The sequence below is a fragment of the Hakea prostrata genome, chromosome 5 (assembly GCF_041222555.1).
Source record: "Hakea prostrata isolate BN-2017 chromosome 5, UWA_Hpros_2, whole genome shotgun sequence".
NCBI classification, from domain to species: Eukaryota; Viridiplantae; Streptophyta; class Magnoliopsida; order Proteales; family Proteaceae; genus Hakea; species Hakea prostrata.
In genome coordinates, this window is record NC_142604.1 from 14,698,334 (window position 1) to 14,717,482 (window position 19,149).

General features: G+C 38.7%; 1 protein-coding gene across 1 annotated transcript; it reads right to left on the bottom strand.

Moving 5' to 3' along the window:
• Window positions 1-1,050: 1,050 nt before the first annotated feature.
• LOC149015343 (26S proteasome non-ATPase regulatory subunit 14 homolog) lies at window positions 1,051-13,359 on the bottom strand. Its single transcript, XM_089156165.1, has 6 exons — window positions 13,028-13,359; window positions 12,705-12,882; window positions 5,909-5,990; window positions 2,230-2,406; window positions 1,957-2,124; window positions 1,051-1,486 (listed from the first exon to the last, which is right to left on the bottom strand). The coding sequence occupies exons 1-6, from the start codon at window positions 13,164-13,166 to the stop codon at window positions 1,295-1,297; spliced, it is 936 nt and encodes a 311-aa protein (XP_089012291.1). The 5' UTR covers window positions 13,167-13,359; the 3' UTR covers window positions 1,051-1,294.
• Window positions 13,360-19,149: the final 5,790 nt, after the last annotated feature.

Consider the following 19,149-nt stretch of genomic DNA (forward strand, 5'->3'; position numbering starts at 1 on the left):
TCTGTTTGCATCAATGTTTTCTGCAATTAAGAATTCCCCCCACCTCCCCCCCCCCCCCCCCAAAAAAAACCCCTCTTTCTCTCTCCTCCTCAAGCAGAAACAATGCTACTTATGATCTCTTCTCCTCTCAGTACTAATTATAGAGTATCTGTGAATGCAGAACATGCACAGATGGGGTGAGTCAAGATTAACCCAAAAATATGGACAGAGATCGGTTGCACTTCAGAAAAGCAACTACTGGAACTTTCTCGTTCATAGCTAATTTGTGAAGAATGTAAGCACAGAATTCATAACTTTACAGTCACACAAGCTGTAAGTTTCTTCCTCTTCATTGCCAAGACTCAACAAGGTAGTGCTATCTCCCCATGGGCTGGCTTGTCCCTGTATGTATTGATCTAGAGATCCATCTACTGAATCTCCTAACAGGAGCTCAAATCCGATTATTAACTCGAACGAGCTTCCAGGGTCCGAACAATCTTGCTCGGCCACCACAAGAGATCAATAAAAATTATTATGAGATGCAGTGGCCTTCAAGTCTATTAACATCCTGTGATGATACTTGCATGGTTATAGCAAATCTATGGTGAGCTTCTCTATTGGCTTTGCAAGAAGTTGAGGCACCGAATCAGAATTCTGCGAAAGAGGAAATATCTTGTAGATTTGTCGGGAGAACTACATATGATCAACAAAGAAATTTAATTCAAGCAATATGCACAGGGAGGAGTTTCAAAGTATGAGAGAAAATTTTGGCTTTAGATTTGGATATCAGAAAATCTTTCACTCAAAATTGATGATCTGTGACAAGTATCAATCTTGGGGTATTTCATTTGGCCAGTAATGCTAAGAAAATTAGATGCAAGTCTACAACTTGGTAACTTTTTTGGGCTAAGTTACTAGAGTGTAATTTGTACCCTACTTTTCAGATCATCTTTGAAGAAAGCACAATCATGTAGTCAAATATATGTCTATGTTCAATGAGTTCTGCCCATGGAGAACAGTCGTGCCTTTTTTGCAAGTTAATCCCCAAAGCTTGAGAATGTAGTTCACATATCACATCTACCATCAAAGACATAAAATCTTGTTTTGATACATTTGTTACATGAGACAGAAAATAGTCTTAAGATTGATTGGAAAAAGAAACAAAAACATAAAATTGGGCACCAACCCAATGCTCCCAGTCCACTGGAATCACAAACTGAAGTGTGCAAAAGAGATTATACCGCATGATAGCACCAGTAGAAAGCCAATTGGGAGCTTAGCCTTGTTAACTTTGATTAACACTTGCCCACCAGCGTTAAAACACAACCGTATCGAGCATGGTGCCCAAAGTCTGAACTATGTTTGATGACATCAAGTTAGAGACATGTTCTTCTAGATGCTTCTTGGCATCTTGCCGGCCTACATTTGCAATTGCCAGCTTCTCAGGAGGTAGTTCATCCTCTTCCTGAACTGCCTTGTTGTATTTGATGGCCAGATTCAGCATTTCCTGCTCAGTACCAACATGTTAAAATTAGCAAATGAGGGGAGCGTTGGAGAACTAAAATTATTAGCTCTCAGAAAGCAGGCAAAAAACAATATGAATTTGCAGTTTATGGCTCCCAGAATAGGCTCTCCCTGATATGTACAAGTAGGGAACAGAGTTTATCATTATGAAGCACAAAACAGATGCACCCATGGCAGAGAATTTCATGGTATAAAGATCATGCTAATCCGTTTTTCCCTTTCGGATAAATAAGATCATGTTAATTCTAGACTACGAATTCATAAATGTTTCTTCTAGTTTTTTCTAACTTTTGTCGTTGATTGATTTCCCATGTTCAAATCCCTTCACCCTAAGTGCAATACATGGGACACAGTACAAAGAAACTAAGTATCAATGTAATGCATGACCCATGCTCAAGGATAATATCATACCAAGCATGGAAACCAAGAGAGGATTGCAAAAGACCTACTTACCTGAACAGTTTGTTCATTGGTTTTCGAATGAGTATCAAATCGTTGTAGCATTAACCCATCGGTCCATTTTTTCTTGTGTAGGTTCAGTAACATTTTCTCCTCAAGCTCATTCTTTCTGTAATTAATTGCTATTGAATAGTAGTGCCTGTTCAGCCCATGAATCAAGGCCTGATACAGAATTTTTTTAAAAGTCAATTAAAAAAGGTGGTGGAGGTGAAAACATGAATCTCTAAATTTGCGGGACATGATAGCTAAAATGTGTCTACAACTTACTTGAATAGATGGTTTATTAAGATGCCCAAGGTTTGACGTTGTTTGACGTGGCTCTTGGCCAAGCATCATCGTTTGTGGGTTGATCAATCGAAAGGCATCAATAACTACCTTTCCTTTAACACTCTGGATTGGGTCAACCACAACTGCAACAGCTCGCTGATTCAGAGCTTCAAAACTCTGCAACAGAAAAGTGGTGGAAGCAACTAAGTTTCAGGATTAGCATTTAATACAAATGCAACTTATAAAACAAATCACTCAAAAGATTAAGGAAAATCGTGCATGCAGAGAAGTGCATTGAACAAGAACTAAAGGAAGCCAGCCGGCTGAAGAAACTTGAGCAAAATAAAACTACATAACTCAGCATGGGATAAGGGGTAGATAGATCCCCAAAAAAATACAACACACTTGTCAATCTTTAGTGAGATTAAAATGTTAAAAGAGCAGAACAGAGGTGAAGGAAAAATATGGGCTGGAAGAGCCACCACAGTATTGCTTTAAAACACCCCCAATGAATTAATTTTCAATTCCATATCGTCCTACATAGGCCCAGCCATCTAAATTGCAAATGGAACTATAAAATAAAAACCATACTCAGGAACTCATTTTATTGGTTTAGGTGGAATGGTTACAGTACTATGTCAAAGAAGAATGACAATGGAGCACAAGAAACTACCACAGCAGGGGACAAACTGAGAAAGATGAGTACAAGCAAAGCTTACAACCTTCTCATTCACGGCATGTTTATTTTTAAGTGAAAATTAAATTCCTGTTTGTGGCTTCATCTGTTATGTAGAATGTCTAGTAAACCTAAACTCAGCAACTAATGGGCCTATTCCTAAAAATATCAAACAGCCAAATGAAATCAGTCAACAAAACCAAGGGAAAGAAAGCTATCAGGTTAAATGCCATATGCCAGCATCTCCATACAATGAATTGAAAAATCTGTCCCCATGGAAGGAGATGGAAACAGGTAGGCACTAGTTACCCTAGGCAGCCAGACAGGGGACTCAATCCCTTAACTCAAATGCCATAACATTGCAATATTGTAGAGTCAGCTACCCATCCGACCTCTAATCAATGATAAAATGCATGGAAAAGACCAAATCACAGCTCAGCATCAATTAACTATCCTTATATTTTTACCAATATTAGGAATGTTATCTTTGCTACTTAAAATGATGAATAACCCTTCAGCATAAAATCTGTCCGTGTTTCAGATCATCAAAGTTTAGTCCTTTCTAGTCTAGCGACTCAACTTTTCCCATCCTTAGCTTAGGGCTTCACTTGTTTGCAAGATAAAAAGGGGTGGGAAAAATTAAAGGTGGGACCCACTGGTAGTGGGGTGGAACAAGAAAGGAAAGAAAAGGGTTTCGTAGAAAAGTTAAAAATGTAGGCCCCACTTTTTATCATTTCCCTCCCTTTCCCACAAAATCCCACTGAAAATGTGGGACTTTTAAAGAGATGGAGTGCAAAAAGTGGGATGCCATGTCAACAGGCAAACTTTCTTAATTTAAGGAAAGATTGTTTGCTCATTTTCCCACCCCCTTTTAAAACAAACAATCCAAATTGTGGAATTCTATGGAAAACTATATTTTTTCCCACCCCACTTCAAATTGTTCAAACAAACGGTAGCTAGATGAAAATAATCCAACACATTTGAAGATTTTCTGAAGAACCTATAAGTGGACAGAAAATACACAAGCTAACTAGGCTTCCCAAATCTCCGTTCCCATTTGCCTGGCCTATGTATTCCTCCACACCCAAAAAAGAGAGAGAGAAAGAAAGAAAAACCTCCACATCAAATCTTGAGTTCTCACTCTAAAATCCACCAAAGTGGACACTGGAACCTCCACCAGACAGTGAACTCTCTCAAAAGGAAGACTATGTTAGAATACTGTGAGGAAGCGGCACAAAGCTCGAGACCTTGATGCGCTGTGTCAATCTGTAACATTCACCACCCCTCCCCCAAAAAAAATTCCTTTAAGATGACCAAAGATGGATGAGGAAACTTTCTCTTCTTGATCCTCACTCCCCAGTCCCCCCCCCCCCCCTCAATCATTCACAAACGCATTAAGTATAAGAATTTTCAGATTAATTTAAAGAAGGAATCTTCAGCCCCAATCACTGCCTCATCAGGCATCCATCTCAAGAACATTCACATTCAAAAGAGAGTATCAGCTTAGAAGTTGGATTCCATAGGACTGGGTTTGATCCCAACTGTAACAAACCTGACTCACCAGCTCACAAACATTCCTTGTCATCTTCCAGTGCAACTGAACAGTAGACACAGAGAGCATAAAATACTAAATGGAGCTATGTTCTGTTAGGTGTTTGTTGATGTATGTGTCACGAAAACTTTTCCTTCAATGTTGAGAAAATAAACTCAAAACAGAAATAACTAGTATGTTGGCAGATGAGCTGGCAAGACAAGAAGCTAATCAAATTCCATTTATGAGTGGATGTCTCTAACTAGATGACCCCTTAGTTTGGTATCTTTAGGCTCTGGCCACTCTCTTCTGGTCAGTGTGTAGATTGTATCTCATACTCATGGAGAAAAGCAGCAAGTCTACATCAATTCGCCAAATTCCAGTCACAACACGCCATTTAGTGCTACCACCCTCACAAGTTCCATTTAGATTTAGTTAAAAAATAGAAAACATAGTTTACAAGGAAATCACTCAATCATCTTTGACAAAAGAATCCTAGGATTCTATACTAATTTTGTAAACAAAGAGGCAAAGACACAAACCACTAGTTGAATTCACATTTAATCTTTACCACTTTCCAAGAAGAAAAGAAGGACCTTACAGAAATCCCATCAAAACCATTCGCAACTCTCAAGTAAAATAATATTTTAAATTCTAGATCTAAACTGAAGAGAAAAATATAAAATGCTGTCACCAATATCATGCCAAGTGGAATTTTAACCTCCCCAAACAAACCCAATGTTATCGCCATATAATGACTCAAAATTCTACAAAATAGAAGCTCAGCTAATATATGAATTGCTTCCATGAAATTGACTTTGGACAGACCAAAGAATAAAACCATTACTCAAAGCCACCGATAACCTACACATATTTGTGTTTTGGTTATACTCAATTTATTGCAAATGAAGATAGGAAGAGACTAGAGAGTTATTCCTTGGCCGAATGCTAAGCCTGATCAACTAGGAGGTCCATAAAATGCAGGGTTCAAATTCTTCTTTTTCTTTCTTCTGAATTCCACCAATTGTTCCATTGGAATAGAATATATTCTTCTCTAAGCCTTTTAACAATTTTAATGATCCATGTTCACTAACAGAAATCCATAGCTAAAATGTTTGCAAATAAATACCTGCATTTACCCCATATCACTGATTCATTATTTTAACACCCCAACCAAATAAAAAATCAAATAGAGAAAACAAATCTTGCTTTACATGCATCAAGGTAGAGAAGTCACTTAAGTAAAGGCTATTGAATTTGCTAACAGAAGACAAAATTATTAAGAAAAACTATAGAAAACTAAACTGGCCCAAGTGGTGGCTAAATGAAAAAAAGCATACATAAGTAGAAAATTAACATTTGAGAGAGAGAGAGAGAGAGAGAGAGAGAAGACCAATTTGGAACACACTGGGGAAAGACCATATTGTTATGCATTATATAATAGAAAACGTAATGAGTCAGAGGCATCCAACCTGCTGTGTGTTAATATCCACACCAGAAAGCCAACAGCCAAAGCCTGGGTGTGAATGATACCATCCTACCACCATTTCAGGTCTGCAATACAAGACTATAATATTAGAAAAGACAGCTAGAAAGTTAGAACTAGAACCATCAAAGGACCAGGTTTCTCAATTATATCCAGCCCATACAATTTTCAGGAAAAGTAAATTTCAACGGCCAATAAAACAGTAAGCATAATTCAAGCACCTTTTACAGTGCTTCTATTGCATTTCATATGGTCCTCCCACCCCCCACCCCCAAAAAAAAAAAAAAGTTGGTACCCCTTGTTAGCATCTATTCCGCATCCCCTCTTTCAATGAATTTATTTCAAATTCATTATATAGGCCTCCTTTGTTTGTAGGGAAGCATGGAGAGGTATAGTTAGGAGAGTCTAACTTAGAGCTAATTTATGGTTAAGTTAGCCCCCAGAAACCAGAAACACTGAAATAAGTGAAACACTGGAGTCAACTCAAGCTTGTAAGTAAGTGAAACACTGACGTTAGAATGGAAGTATTTAGGTTTCCGGCAGCAGTTATCACAGTAGCTTGATGATAAAAGGATCACACAAGTGCAGTTCCAGTAGGGTGTTTACAATATTAACACAGCAGGGAATAAATTAAAAAATAGATGGGGAACAAAGGTGGTTCAGCCCTTCAACAAGGCTTCTCAACCCTACATATTTAGCTCTTACAATAAGGCCTTAACCCGCCTTACCACTCAAGCATGAGACAACAAAATATGAGAACTCAAAGGAAAGCTTCATTAATCAAAATTCAAAATCATCTAGAGGCTGTATACGAACTATACATATACATAGTGCAAAGGCTTGCATGAAAGAAAATAGAAACTAGACTCACTGAGTTACTTGGCTAATATTCTAAGCAATACCTGCAACAACAAGAAGCAGCCATTTCCCAACTAAATGGGGTTGGCTACATGGTTCCTTGCTTTCCAATCAGCTCTATTTGAGGTCATACTAGATACAAGGCCTGAACTATGTATTTCCTTTCTCACCACTTTTCTTAGGGTTATCTTAGGTCTATCCCTAGTTCTTCTAATTCTTCTTATCTGGATTAAATCACTTATGCATAGGGTCATTAAAGGACTCTATTGAATGTGGTCGTGCCACCTCAATCAACTTTTTTGTAGCTTATCATTTATCAAAGCTACTCCTAGTCCAGCTCTAATATGATCATTCCTTACCATATCTTTCCTAGTTTTAGCAACCATCTTAGCATCCTCATTTCTGCAACATTGAGCTTACCTATGTGATGCTAGATTCCGCTTACCAACCACAAAACTTGCACAAAACCTTAAGGCTCTTACTAACGAGCAATCACAGGACAACTTCTCCAAGTTCTTCACCAACCTCAAGCTCAAGCGCATGCAGTCCAACAATTCCAATGCGCATCTCATGCAATAGCTCCTTCGCTCTTGTTAATCAGGTAAGTAACATCCTCTTTCATGACTCTTATTCTACTCTTTTCCTCTGTCACTAATCCCTCACCTACAACCCTCCAAAGCTACATGCAAATGCTTAGGGAAGGTGAGTTAGGACATGCTGGCTGCAAGATTGAAGGTTTAACCCACAAAACAAAAAACACAACTACAGGAAATATTGTGATGGAGAAGACAAATTGAGCTGATATTGGTAAGGGACCTTTGGGTCTAACTCTTCCAAAAGATTCAGCCCCATTTTGGACAGTTTATGATGAGCACATTTATGTGTGAAATCTTAGGGCATAAAGCATGCATTTTACACACTTATGTTATTTTTGCAAATTTTAGGACTTTTCAAGATTTAAGCAAATATTTGGAGTTTTGGGTATGAATCATGTAATTTTACACATCAAGAGGTTCATTCAAATTCTCAAATGCGAAAATGGGCCTGATCTGGAGCATGATGGGCTAGAGATGTGATTATGGGCCAAGTCCAAAATATTTTAGAGATAAAGAAGCAAATTTTGATCTATTGCTGAGATTATAAATTGTCAATCAAATCTACAAAGATAATATTGAGAGAATCCTAATGGAGAAAAGAGTCCTTGCATACTTCAATATCTTATTTCCTATTTGAGATTTGATCAAAGAAAGAAAAAGAGGAAAAAGAATTATATTCAGAGAAGGAAGAGGGAAAAATCCCGTTTTTGAATGTCTCTGTCCAATTTCGATCAAAACCCTCATCAAACGGCCATCCGGTGTCCGATCAAGCTGATTTTTGGAGGAGAGCTTCATGACTTCTTGATCCTCAAATCCAACGGTAGAATTGTGCATTTGATCTCTCTATGCTAGTCCGATTAGTACGCCAAAACCCTAATTGGTTGAGTCAGATAGGAACTCTGAGTTTGATTCAAATTCTATCAAGATTCATATCCCATGTAAACTCTATAAACGGAGAGCATACTCCATCAAGGGAGGACGTTTTTTAGAGCTTAGAAAGAAGCATACTTTCTTTTCTCTTTAGTTTATTTAGGCTTTCTCTAGTTTTCTTTGATTGCTTTTGTGAGATTTTAGTTTCTACATAGAATGTTTAGGTTTAATTTTTCTATGTAATGCAATTTCAAGTTCAAGTTCAAGTTTCAAGTTTGAGGATTCATTTTTCTCTGGGTCTAGCAATTGTAGATCTAGATAATTCTAGATCTAGATCTAGTTGTTAGGGTTGGTTGAGATTCGAATCATTTGTTCAATTCTTTTTTTATTATTTGAAGTTCAAAGATGCAAGTAAGTAACATTCTTCAATAATCTTCTCTCCCCCCCTCCATTCCCGCTTCTATCTACCCCTCCATATTCTTAATTTAGGATTTACTTTCAGCATTTATTTATTGTTCTCCCTTCCCCTGGAACCTTGATCAAAGATGCCTACAATCGTGCCTCTCTTTGGTCAAGGTTTCCTTTTCCTTTTATTGCTTTGTTATTTACTTTCTGCAATTTACTTTCAACATTTATTTATTGTTCTCCTTTCCTCTAGGTCCTTGATCAGAGATGCCTATAGTCGTGCCTCTCTTTGATTAAGGTTTCCCTTTTCCTTTTATTGCTTTGTTATTTACTTTCTGCAATTTACTTTCAGCATTTATTTATTGTTCCCCCATCCCCCTGGGTCCTTGACAAAGAGCCGCTGTGCCTCCTTGGTTAGCCCGTTTCCTTGATACCCGCCTTTTAAGGTGGTGGCGTCAATTTAGACGCCCATTAGATGTATGGATTAGGACCGCTTGTTTAATTTAATTAATTAGTTAACAAATTTGAATCATTGCACTCTAGCATTATCATTAAGAGGTTAAATTCTAAAGTGGCATATCTCCTTGAGATCGACCCGTTAGCTACACGATACCATGCGCTTGTAGTTATTTTTATTTTACAAACAGTTTACATATCTACACATCCTTTAATAATGGTTCTATGAACTCACTAGAGGACCAGCAACGAATTTTCTCATAAGTAGCAAACCAAACACAATCAGGTTAAGAACTTAACAAAGACTTAACAAAGAAGATGGTGTCTAAACTATAGTGCTTCTTCCTTTACATAAAGACAATTCCCCTTCCATCTATAGGTTATCCCAGATTCTCTGCCCAGCCCCTTACTAGATAACTAATTTTACTATTTTTCCCTCTTATATTGACTAGCACATTGAGCCAATAGCAACTTGGAGAGAATTTAAAACAAGTAATTGAAGAGCAATGTTGAACATGAGGGTGATTTTAACACTTTTAAGCATTGTTAAGTAATAATTACCCTCCTCATAAACAATCATAACGGATGAAGGCTAATGTACATCAAGTAATACAGAAGAGAAGGAAACACCCATCAAGACAGCCAACATCGAGGACCCTCTCATTGTCTAGCATTGGGTAATAAGTAGATCCTTGTTTAAATGTTTCTAATTTTATTACTACTTATTTAGTAAGTACTAAGTAGGACATTATTAATTTAATACATACTAATTTCTAGGGAATTTGACATATACCTACCCCTTACCTGGCTAAATGACACGTCCTTCTCCCAAGTTGGAGATGCCCCTGACCTCTCCTAAAGTTCAAACTTCAAAGCAACCAACCATACATTCCTCTTCTTTTTCTTTTTTTTTTTTTTTTTTTTTTTTTTTTTTGGGAGAAGGGGGGGGGGGCTGTTTGTGAGTCTGGTGATATCGTTTGATGCCTGGAGAAGCTATACTATACGCTGCTTTTAATTTGTATCGACTAAAATAAGCCAACCATTCCTATTTTTCATTTTACTTATATGGTAGTGAAGGTATCATCATAGAAGCTGATGTGCTGCTACTACTACTCCATATGCAGCTGACTAAGGAGTGGGACTGGCTAAGCAACTGGCTCCAATCTAACTGGTTTGTTCATCAATGTCAGAGGCTCCAGCATATATATACAACTAACAACCCTTATGATACTAAGAAAAAAGAATATAGATCCAGCTATCAGATCATGATGTGCGTGTGTGTGGTCGGGGGGAGAAGGGAAGGACTCTAGGATAAGATGGATATGAGTTAATATCGCAGATCTTTTCATAATATCTTAGTATGTTTCGGAAAAATCTCAGTATTTTTCTGCCCATGTATGCTTCCACCAAAACCTAGCTTCAGTTCAACCAAAAAGAAGCGCACTAACTCTCCAATGTCTTCATCAAACTCAGTTTTTTGGGTGAAAGAGTTACGCTATGGAACCGAGTTCCCAAACCATGCATACATGGCCATCTATCAAAACCATCCAACTTGTCGATTGAGTGCTTCAGCCCACTACCTTTTTTTTCCTTCTAACCCAACTTGATATTTGTGCATTGTTGATTTGGAGCATAGAGCCAATGGAAACTTTTTTTATACACATTGTTGAGTTCATAGTGTAATCAAACTTTCCATGTCATTGATCTACCACGTGGTCTTTGAGACATATAGTTGATTCTGAATATAGTGGGTGGTCCTCAGCCCAATGGTAACGTTTCTACACTACAACTTGGTGGCCGTCGGTTCAACTTAGGAATCAAAATCTCATGAAGTGTGGTGTCTACATTATGTTCATGGTTAGCAAGGAATCAGCTAGCCACCCAGGTATCTTGGTCACCTTGGGCACCTAATGCCTTATGGGTGCAGTGACTGCAGCCTTGTGCACTGGGTACACCCTTCTATGCAGTTGTTTCTAATTCCAAAAGGACTTTCCATCTTTTTCATTGATAGGTAACTAAGTATCTGTCAATTGGATCTTCATACTACTTTGAAGAATTGAAGAATTAAAGAAGTTACCTAAAACTGACCTGAACTCGGGGATAATCTGACCCTAAGTATCTAAGTTCTATACTTCTATGCGGTGTTTAATATGCTGGCTACAAGTCATCCTCCATTATCTGCAGGATCCTAAAATCTATCATCGCATTAGATTGAAACAACTAGAGGGCATAGCATCAGGAAGAAATGCAAGGAGAAAAAAAGAAACAAAAGAGCAGGAATTTCTCCCCAAAAATAGTGTTAGTGTGCTAACCATTAAATCACAACAGGAGAAAACTGTTCATCCTCCACTACCTATCCAACAACCCCTCCCCACCCAACATCACGACCAAAACAAAAAGAGTGAGCTGTTCTCTCCAGTGTTAACAACCGTAAGCAGAGTTGGAAGTCCTGATTACATGCATATTTTCGCTCCAAAAGTAGGATGCCTTATTTCAATTCCTAGCCAAAGCCAAAATACTCACGAAGAGGATTTCGAATTGGATTTTCCTTAGAAACAATAGTCCAGGTAACTTATGCTAATCAACTTGGAGAAAAGGAAATTAACTGACTTAGTGAAGTTAATCCAAAGTAAACTTAGACACCCAAGCCCTGATTTTACTCAGGAAAATTTTCAGAGCCCCCCCCCCCCCCGAGTTACATCTCATAGTTACTAAAGTAGCTAATTAAAATTATAGCATGACCCTGTTTGGATGTCCAAGCAGCCAATGTTTACAGGACTCTATAAAAGAAAAGGTATAAGGAAGACTTGCCTGTCCCCTCTCCACAGAAATTGCGCAATCCACCATAATGCATCTATTGCCACATTTTTTAGGGATCAAGATATTCACCTAAAACTATGAAGCTCAATTTCTATTAAGAATTAAGATGCAGGACTAGTTAGTTTGATGGGAATCTAATATGCCAGTTCATCCAAGAACTTAAATACATAACATACAATTTCCCTTGATGCGCCGACTTCTAGGATTAAAAATGAGCTCTATTCCTTCAGAAGCTTTCAAAGGCAGTTTTGTATAAGCATTTTTCATCCCTAATGTATACCATGTGGAAAACATGAACTCCATTTGCAATTTGAATGGAAAAGAATCCATGGATCTATACTTCATTCAATCCCTAATTCCCTATGCTCTTTGTGTTCCCTTTAAAAACCATACTATCTATAATTCACATGAATCTCATCCATAACCATGCTACAACTGGTCAAACAAACTAGCTCAAGCCTTAAATCATTCGCATCGAACCAATCTCCAGGAGACCAGTACGATAGTGCCTACATATTCATTCAACCCATGGAGTCACAGATGTATATCCGTTCTTAATAACATGTCAGTTGATTGCCAATTGATCAGAAATTAAAATTGGCTAACCAGGAAGAGCAATGTGCTCTTTCCAATCAACAAAGCAGTCAACCAAAGATTAATGACACTCAGAAATCCAAGAACAATAACTCTAAAATCTAATGCATATGAATCATCCCATCCATAAGCCACAAACATTATAAGAACAAAATAAATAAATAAGGCAAGGTAAATAAACACCTGCCAGTCTGCTTGAGCATGTCAAGCATGTTAGTCTGAAAGACATGATCAACGGCCTCCACACTGACCCCAGTACCACTCTGCGGCATCGCAAAGACATCGACAACACGAACAGTGTACTCATCCACAAACTCACCCAGCATTAATCCCATCACTTCCATGGGAACTCCAGCTCTGCCTGCCCCCATCAAACCAAACCCAGACCACAATACAAAAAAGAAAGAAAACCCAGATCCATTGATGGTGTTTGTCAGTCCACTTCCGATAAGTGAAAGCCCTATTACCAAATTAAATAATTGAAACATATAAAGAAGATAGCTAACCGTGTTTAAGCATCTTGAGAAGGGCAAGGGAAGATATGTAGACTTGTTCCGATGAATCAAGAAGCGGTGAATCTGGAGATGGGTGTCCCACTCCCAAACCTCCGGCGGCTCCGGCGAACATCCTATGTATTCTCTCCATTCTCTCTGTCTCCGGCAATTCTACGAGTTTTCTTGTCGAGCAATTCTTGAACTCTAAAGGGTTAACAGCTTAAGCTCCCTCGAAGATTCTATAGGTCAATAATGTGAACCATGATGAGCAACGCCTTTAATTTCCCCCTTTATTATTTTAAAATAAATGGAGAAATGAAAAAGGAAACCCTCAGGACTTTCCTGCTTTTGTATATAATAGGCGGATTAGTCTTCCAGATTGTTTAAAAGTAGAAATAGTGGCTGTACGTTACCTATATTTTGAAAACAAAAAGAAAATTTTTGGGTTTACTTCATTTTAAGATGTTAATTAATTCATATGTGCTGATTATGGAAGCCTAAATCATGTTTTACAATCATGTTTTACAATCATGTTTATACCACGGTAAAACATATCTTTGAAATTCAGTAAATTTCGGCCGTTTCAGATAGTAGCGATTTTTATATGCACCGAAACCGAAATAACCACCTTTCGACAATATCTCACCAAAAATTGCCAATTTCCCAGTTTTTTTGGCCAGGAAATTACCAAAACTTCACGTAATTTTGCCGGCAACAACATCTTTAGCGATGAACTTCCCCTTGCGACGGTGGATCCGTTAGTTTTCTCCCTTATGAACACTCTACATGAATGATCCACTAGTGACGGTAGACCTAAACCACCTTACCTTCTCTTTCTCTGTAAGTTCTCTCACTACCTGTACCTCGTCGTCTTTTCTCATGGGAACAGACTTCACGCTATATTTGATTCTCAGGTCCGATAAGAGAAGAACCTTTATTATCAGTTGGGAGAAGCTAGAAGGGGTGGTGAAGAGTGTCTTTTGGCATTTGCTCTTGGAGCATTCAACGGAAGAGAAGTACAAAAGTGAAGGCTATGAAGCAGTAGACCAAAATAAAAAGGCATAAATGATATTGATAACCCAATTCCTTCACTAAACCGAAGAATTTCTCCCCCACACACATGTCACACCCTCACGAGCAATATCAAAGTAAGTGGAGCATTCCTTACAAATACCCAAACTTTTTCATTTAATTTTGAAATTGTCACTGCTATAGTGCTACCTACCCAAAGTCTAGATATCAGATATTGAAGTTTGGCGAAATACCGACAAAAAAATTGCCAGTTCGCTAGGTTCACCAAGGTGCGAACCAGTAAACTTCGCCGAATATTTGTACATAGTAATGGTTTGACATGCATACTAGTTCCACACCGAATTGACACCATTACTTCATCTATACTAAATATATCGGATAAGATGTACGAGTCTTTTCCGTCCTAATATTGTGATTCATGGCCTACCAAATAGAATAGCAAAGTCTGAAGGGACTCATTATGAGGAGCATATATTCTCACACGAGACTCCCTTTCTATTAGGTCAGATGTTTTGTATAGTAAGATCTAGGAGAAGTTTTAGTTAGGGATACAAAATTTGATCATACTAGCCCAAACCTACCATGGCTTACCCAAAGCCTGAACAAGGATTAGGCTCCAAATTCTATCCTTATGGTGGGTTTGAGCTTTTTTTTTTTTTTTTTTAGTAAAAGTATGACAAATATGGAAATTCCCATGTTTTATTATGTAGTGGTTAGGGTTAGGGGGCCAGCCCAATGCTAGGTTAAGTGTCTAACCTGAAGCAATCTGGCGTTCTGGGATTAGGGTTAAGGCCGGATTACTTCAGGTTAGACACTAACTTGGCTGCTGCACAAAGATATTGTCATTTGAGCAACAATGGATTTTTCGATACGTGAAATGTGTATCCTTATACCTAGGCTCCAACATGTCATATTTATTTATTTACTAATAAAATATCACATGCATAGTATTTGTTGGTGTTTTAAATAATTATAGTTGTGTTGATTACTTGGCTAGATTGTTATTCATGAACTAGGCAATGGAGTTTATAAGAGTTAAACCGTCCGGCATCTCTACTTGAGTTTTCGAAAGAAAATGATGCAGGGAAGGTACATGTTTATATGTAATTTTTATTTGAGTTTTTTTATACGACACCCACTATTATGCTGCAAATTACATGGCACCCACATAGAAAATTACAAGTTACTCACAGTTAAGTTTTGCTATTAAGTGAAGTATAAACTATAAACTGACCTAAATGCTGTTTGGGCAATAAAATCACTTAATTGCCCCCATTTAATACCCTCCTATATCCAACCCATTAGGTGGGTGAAGGAAGAATACAGTATAAAATGACCTAAATGCCCTTTGGGCAATAAGATAATTTAATTGCTCTCATTTAATACCATCCCATATCCAACCCATTAGGTGGATGAAGGATTCTCCCTTCACCCATCTTCTACATATCCCTCGCCAAAAATCGTCCACCACCACCGGATACCACCCCACCCTCTCCTCCATTTGGCGACCACTGCCCCCACCTTCTCCCTGTAGGGGAAGTTTAATACGAATACTAATTTCAAACGTAATCACATGATTTCTTCTTCTTCTTCCTCTAGTTTCTAGACATTAACAGATATAGAACCCTAAAATCTTCCTTCATAGCTTCTCAGAGATTTCCAAATACCAATTTCCAACTCCAAATTCCTCAAGAAGAAACAAGATATCAAAAGCAAAAACATTTGGTTTTAAATGGATTTTCAATCTTGGAGGTTTCAGTTCAAATTCTACGAAAACTAGTGAAAATCTGAATTAAATTCCAACGACTTGAAATCCGGATGTACTCTAAAACCCTAATCAGCTTGTTCATGGTTCCCACCCTTCACTTTCCTGTGTACCGCCGTGGATTGGAAGGGAATGATCTTTAGCTTCTCTGAATCTTTGATTGGTTTCCCCACCATCTGTTTCTCCAGCATACAAGCCCTAATGAATCGGAGATCACCCCTACCCTTGCTCGCTCTATGCTCCCATCTAAGGCTGAGGATCAAGATTCATCTCTTCTCCTCATGTTACATCTCTACCTCTCTTCCTATTCTCAAGTTTTTCAATTGACATCTGCAACCCAATTGAAAATATTTGTAATTAGATTTAGGTTTTCTCACATTTTGTTAGATGGACAATTCATTCTGGCTGTTGTAGGATTTTCAAATACATGACAAAAAAATGATGGTCAATGAATTCTTTTGGCAATCAACCTGTTGGGTCTTCAGGGAAGAGCGGCTCATTTGGACCTGGAATCATCGGAGTTTCTAAAGAAACCTCATATATTGCTATTGCTGGTGTCATTTCAACACTCCATCCCTTCTCTCTCTGTGGCTGATAGAGAGGAAGAAAGAGAGGGAAGTGACTGCCATTTTCTCCATATCGCCGACATAGCAGTGGGGGGAGAGAGAGAGAGAGAGAGAGAGAGATTGGGGTAATTATATGGGGTGGGCCGTGGTCACCGGCAGGGAGGAGCGTGGTGGTTTCCGGCGGTGGTGGGCAGTTTCTGGCGAGGAATAGGTAGAAAAAGGTTGAAGGGACTCTCCCTTCGCCCACCTATGGTGTCACATCCCCCCAGTCGGTACTCATTTACCCAAATACCAGGGGTGTGATCCACTGCCCCACATATTAGGTCTCAGACAATCATTAACCATTCCATACAATAGTCCAATCATGAGCAAGAATAAGTCAATGTTATAATATTATTAAAGGAATAAATCAAATGTTAAGGATCTTAAAACAGAATCAGAGTGTGATGTCAAATCTAAAGTATACAACTAGAAAGAATAAAGAAAGTAAAAATTATCCAAAGTGTTACATTAGGTATGTATCCTTAAGTAAAATATAGTTCTTAAATTCAAAAATCTCCGTATCACGAACGATATAGATCAGCTCATGAGTCGAGCTAATTCTAGTATGTGCAGTCAAACACGAACATTCTTCACCATGAACTTCATAGTTACCAAAATCTTGTACACCATACAGATTGATCGCTAGTGTAACAAACCCCGTAATTCTAACCCGAGATCCGTATTTCAGGTCCAAGAACCCGAAGGTCTAGTCGGGTAAGTTTGTGGAGTGTCCAAATAGAAGTCCATGATCCATACCCTGAACCCATGGATCTGGATCCTTTGTCTAAAGAGACTGCCTGGCTTGGTAGTTGGACTTCTGGAAGTCAAGTGTTGTTCGGAGATGTCCGGAATGAAGGTAAGATCTCCCCCATCTCTTCTTTAGGGCTAGATTGTATTTGGATATCAACCCCCTAGCAAAAGCACCCTTGTATGGCAAATTACATGGGGGCGGTTGCTAGTGGCGATCGATCAAACCAAGCGACCACCTGGAGCGACCGCCGGTATGTTTTCGGAGTTTTTGCCCTATTTTGCCCCCTGACTTCTATAAAAGATAACCCTCGTCCAAGTAACGAATATTTTATTCGTGGTTGCTAAATTTGGAGGTTAGACGGCTGCGGGAAAGTTTCGAAAGTGAATCGAAGTGCTTGGCAGTGACTTGGAGATCAGTCCTTCCCTTTTTTTGGCTTTCTAACGTGAGGTAATGAATTTACCCTTTATTCTTTAGCCTCTTTGTCTGTTATTTTAGTGTTAACCCATCCCCTCCTCATGGTGGTTACCCTCTTTGATCATTGTGACTCTCTTTCCAATCTACCTGAGATGAATTGTCTGAAATGGAACCCTGCTTTCGTGAGAAGGATAATCCAGTCAAGGGGAGAGTTCTGGGTAACCCAATGATGGTAATTGCTAGGATTTCCTTCACCCTTTGGCTTTGGGAGTATTAGATTTGAGACTTAGGCCATGATCACTCGAAATCCGGATTGAAAACGGGTGATCAAAGCCTGAGTTTTAGATTGAAACTCTCTATTTTTTGGGTGGTCACTAGTGGCGGTCGCTCAACTTAAGCGACCGGCTCGAGTGACCGGCTGGTAAACAGTGACCAAATGACTTTTGGTTCTGATTCACTTTGAATCAATTAACTCATATAATATTGTAACACTGTGTTTAGGTATACTCTGTTTGAAAAGAAAGACTTGTAATAGTTAACGGATCTCTTTTTACGGACGCTTTTACTTATATGCAGGTAAGGACAACCCATCCTATCTTTTGAATAGACTTGAAATATGCTAATCCAGTGTTTATTAGAAGTAGTATTTCTTTATGTATGTTGCTGTATTCATGTCTTATATATTAATCTTGTTATACTACTGTTGTTTGTCTTGTTTACATATATACTGTGTTGATTATGAATGTTATGCATTGGTGATGGTTAGTATATGGTTCTGATGGAAGAGGTATCTCTTTTGGGATATCTTAGCTTGGGATATCAGAAGGCTGTGGAATGGGACACATGCCTGCTGATGTCTCCAGCACTGTCATGACTGTTTGATGACATTATTAGGTAGAGTCTAGAATTGCATGGCTAGGTACCCCACATGCTACTACCCTTTCGGTAGGGGGATTGAAACCGAGTGACCCGTGATGACAGTGATGTGACGTTGGTCCACTGTTAGTCATATAAATGGTAGGGTTGCATATGTTAGGGTTGGGCTCATGGACGTCCAAGGAATGGAACGGGTGTCATGAGGAGTCATGAGAGCATCTGCCCCAATAATATGTGGATGACCATAGGGTTAAGGAGTGGAGTCCAACAGCGGTGGCCAGTCCGTGAGGATTCTTATTCCTAGGTTGCGGAGGATATTGAACCGAGTTGGTTGGTGCCATAGGGGATGTATCTAGACTTCATGTAGACATGTAACCAGTATGACCTTGCATTGGATTAGAAACCCCGACATGCGTCATTACTCATTACCAATAGTCGTGGTGAGAGAGTGTTGACTTAACCCCAGCCATGGAAATGAGAGCCAGGTGTGGACTTTCCCTTTTTCCCAGGATCCCTACAGAGGTAACCAGTCCTTGCCGGATCAGAGTGATGAGACTTACCTAGAGGAGGGCTGGTGTATATCTTAAAGCATGTCAATTATTAGAGACCTGCATAGTTAGAAATCATAGTATCATTCATACTTTGCATTCATTCATATTATTTGTGCTTTTTGGCATTGTTGGATAAT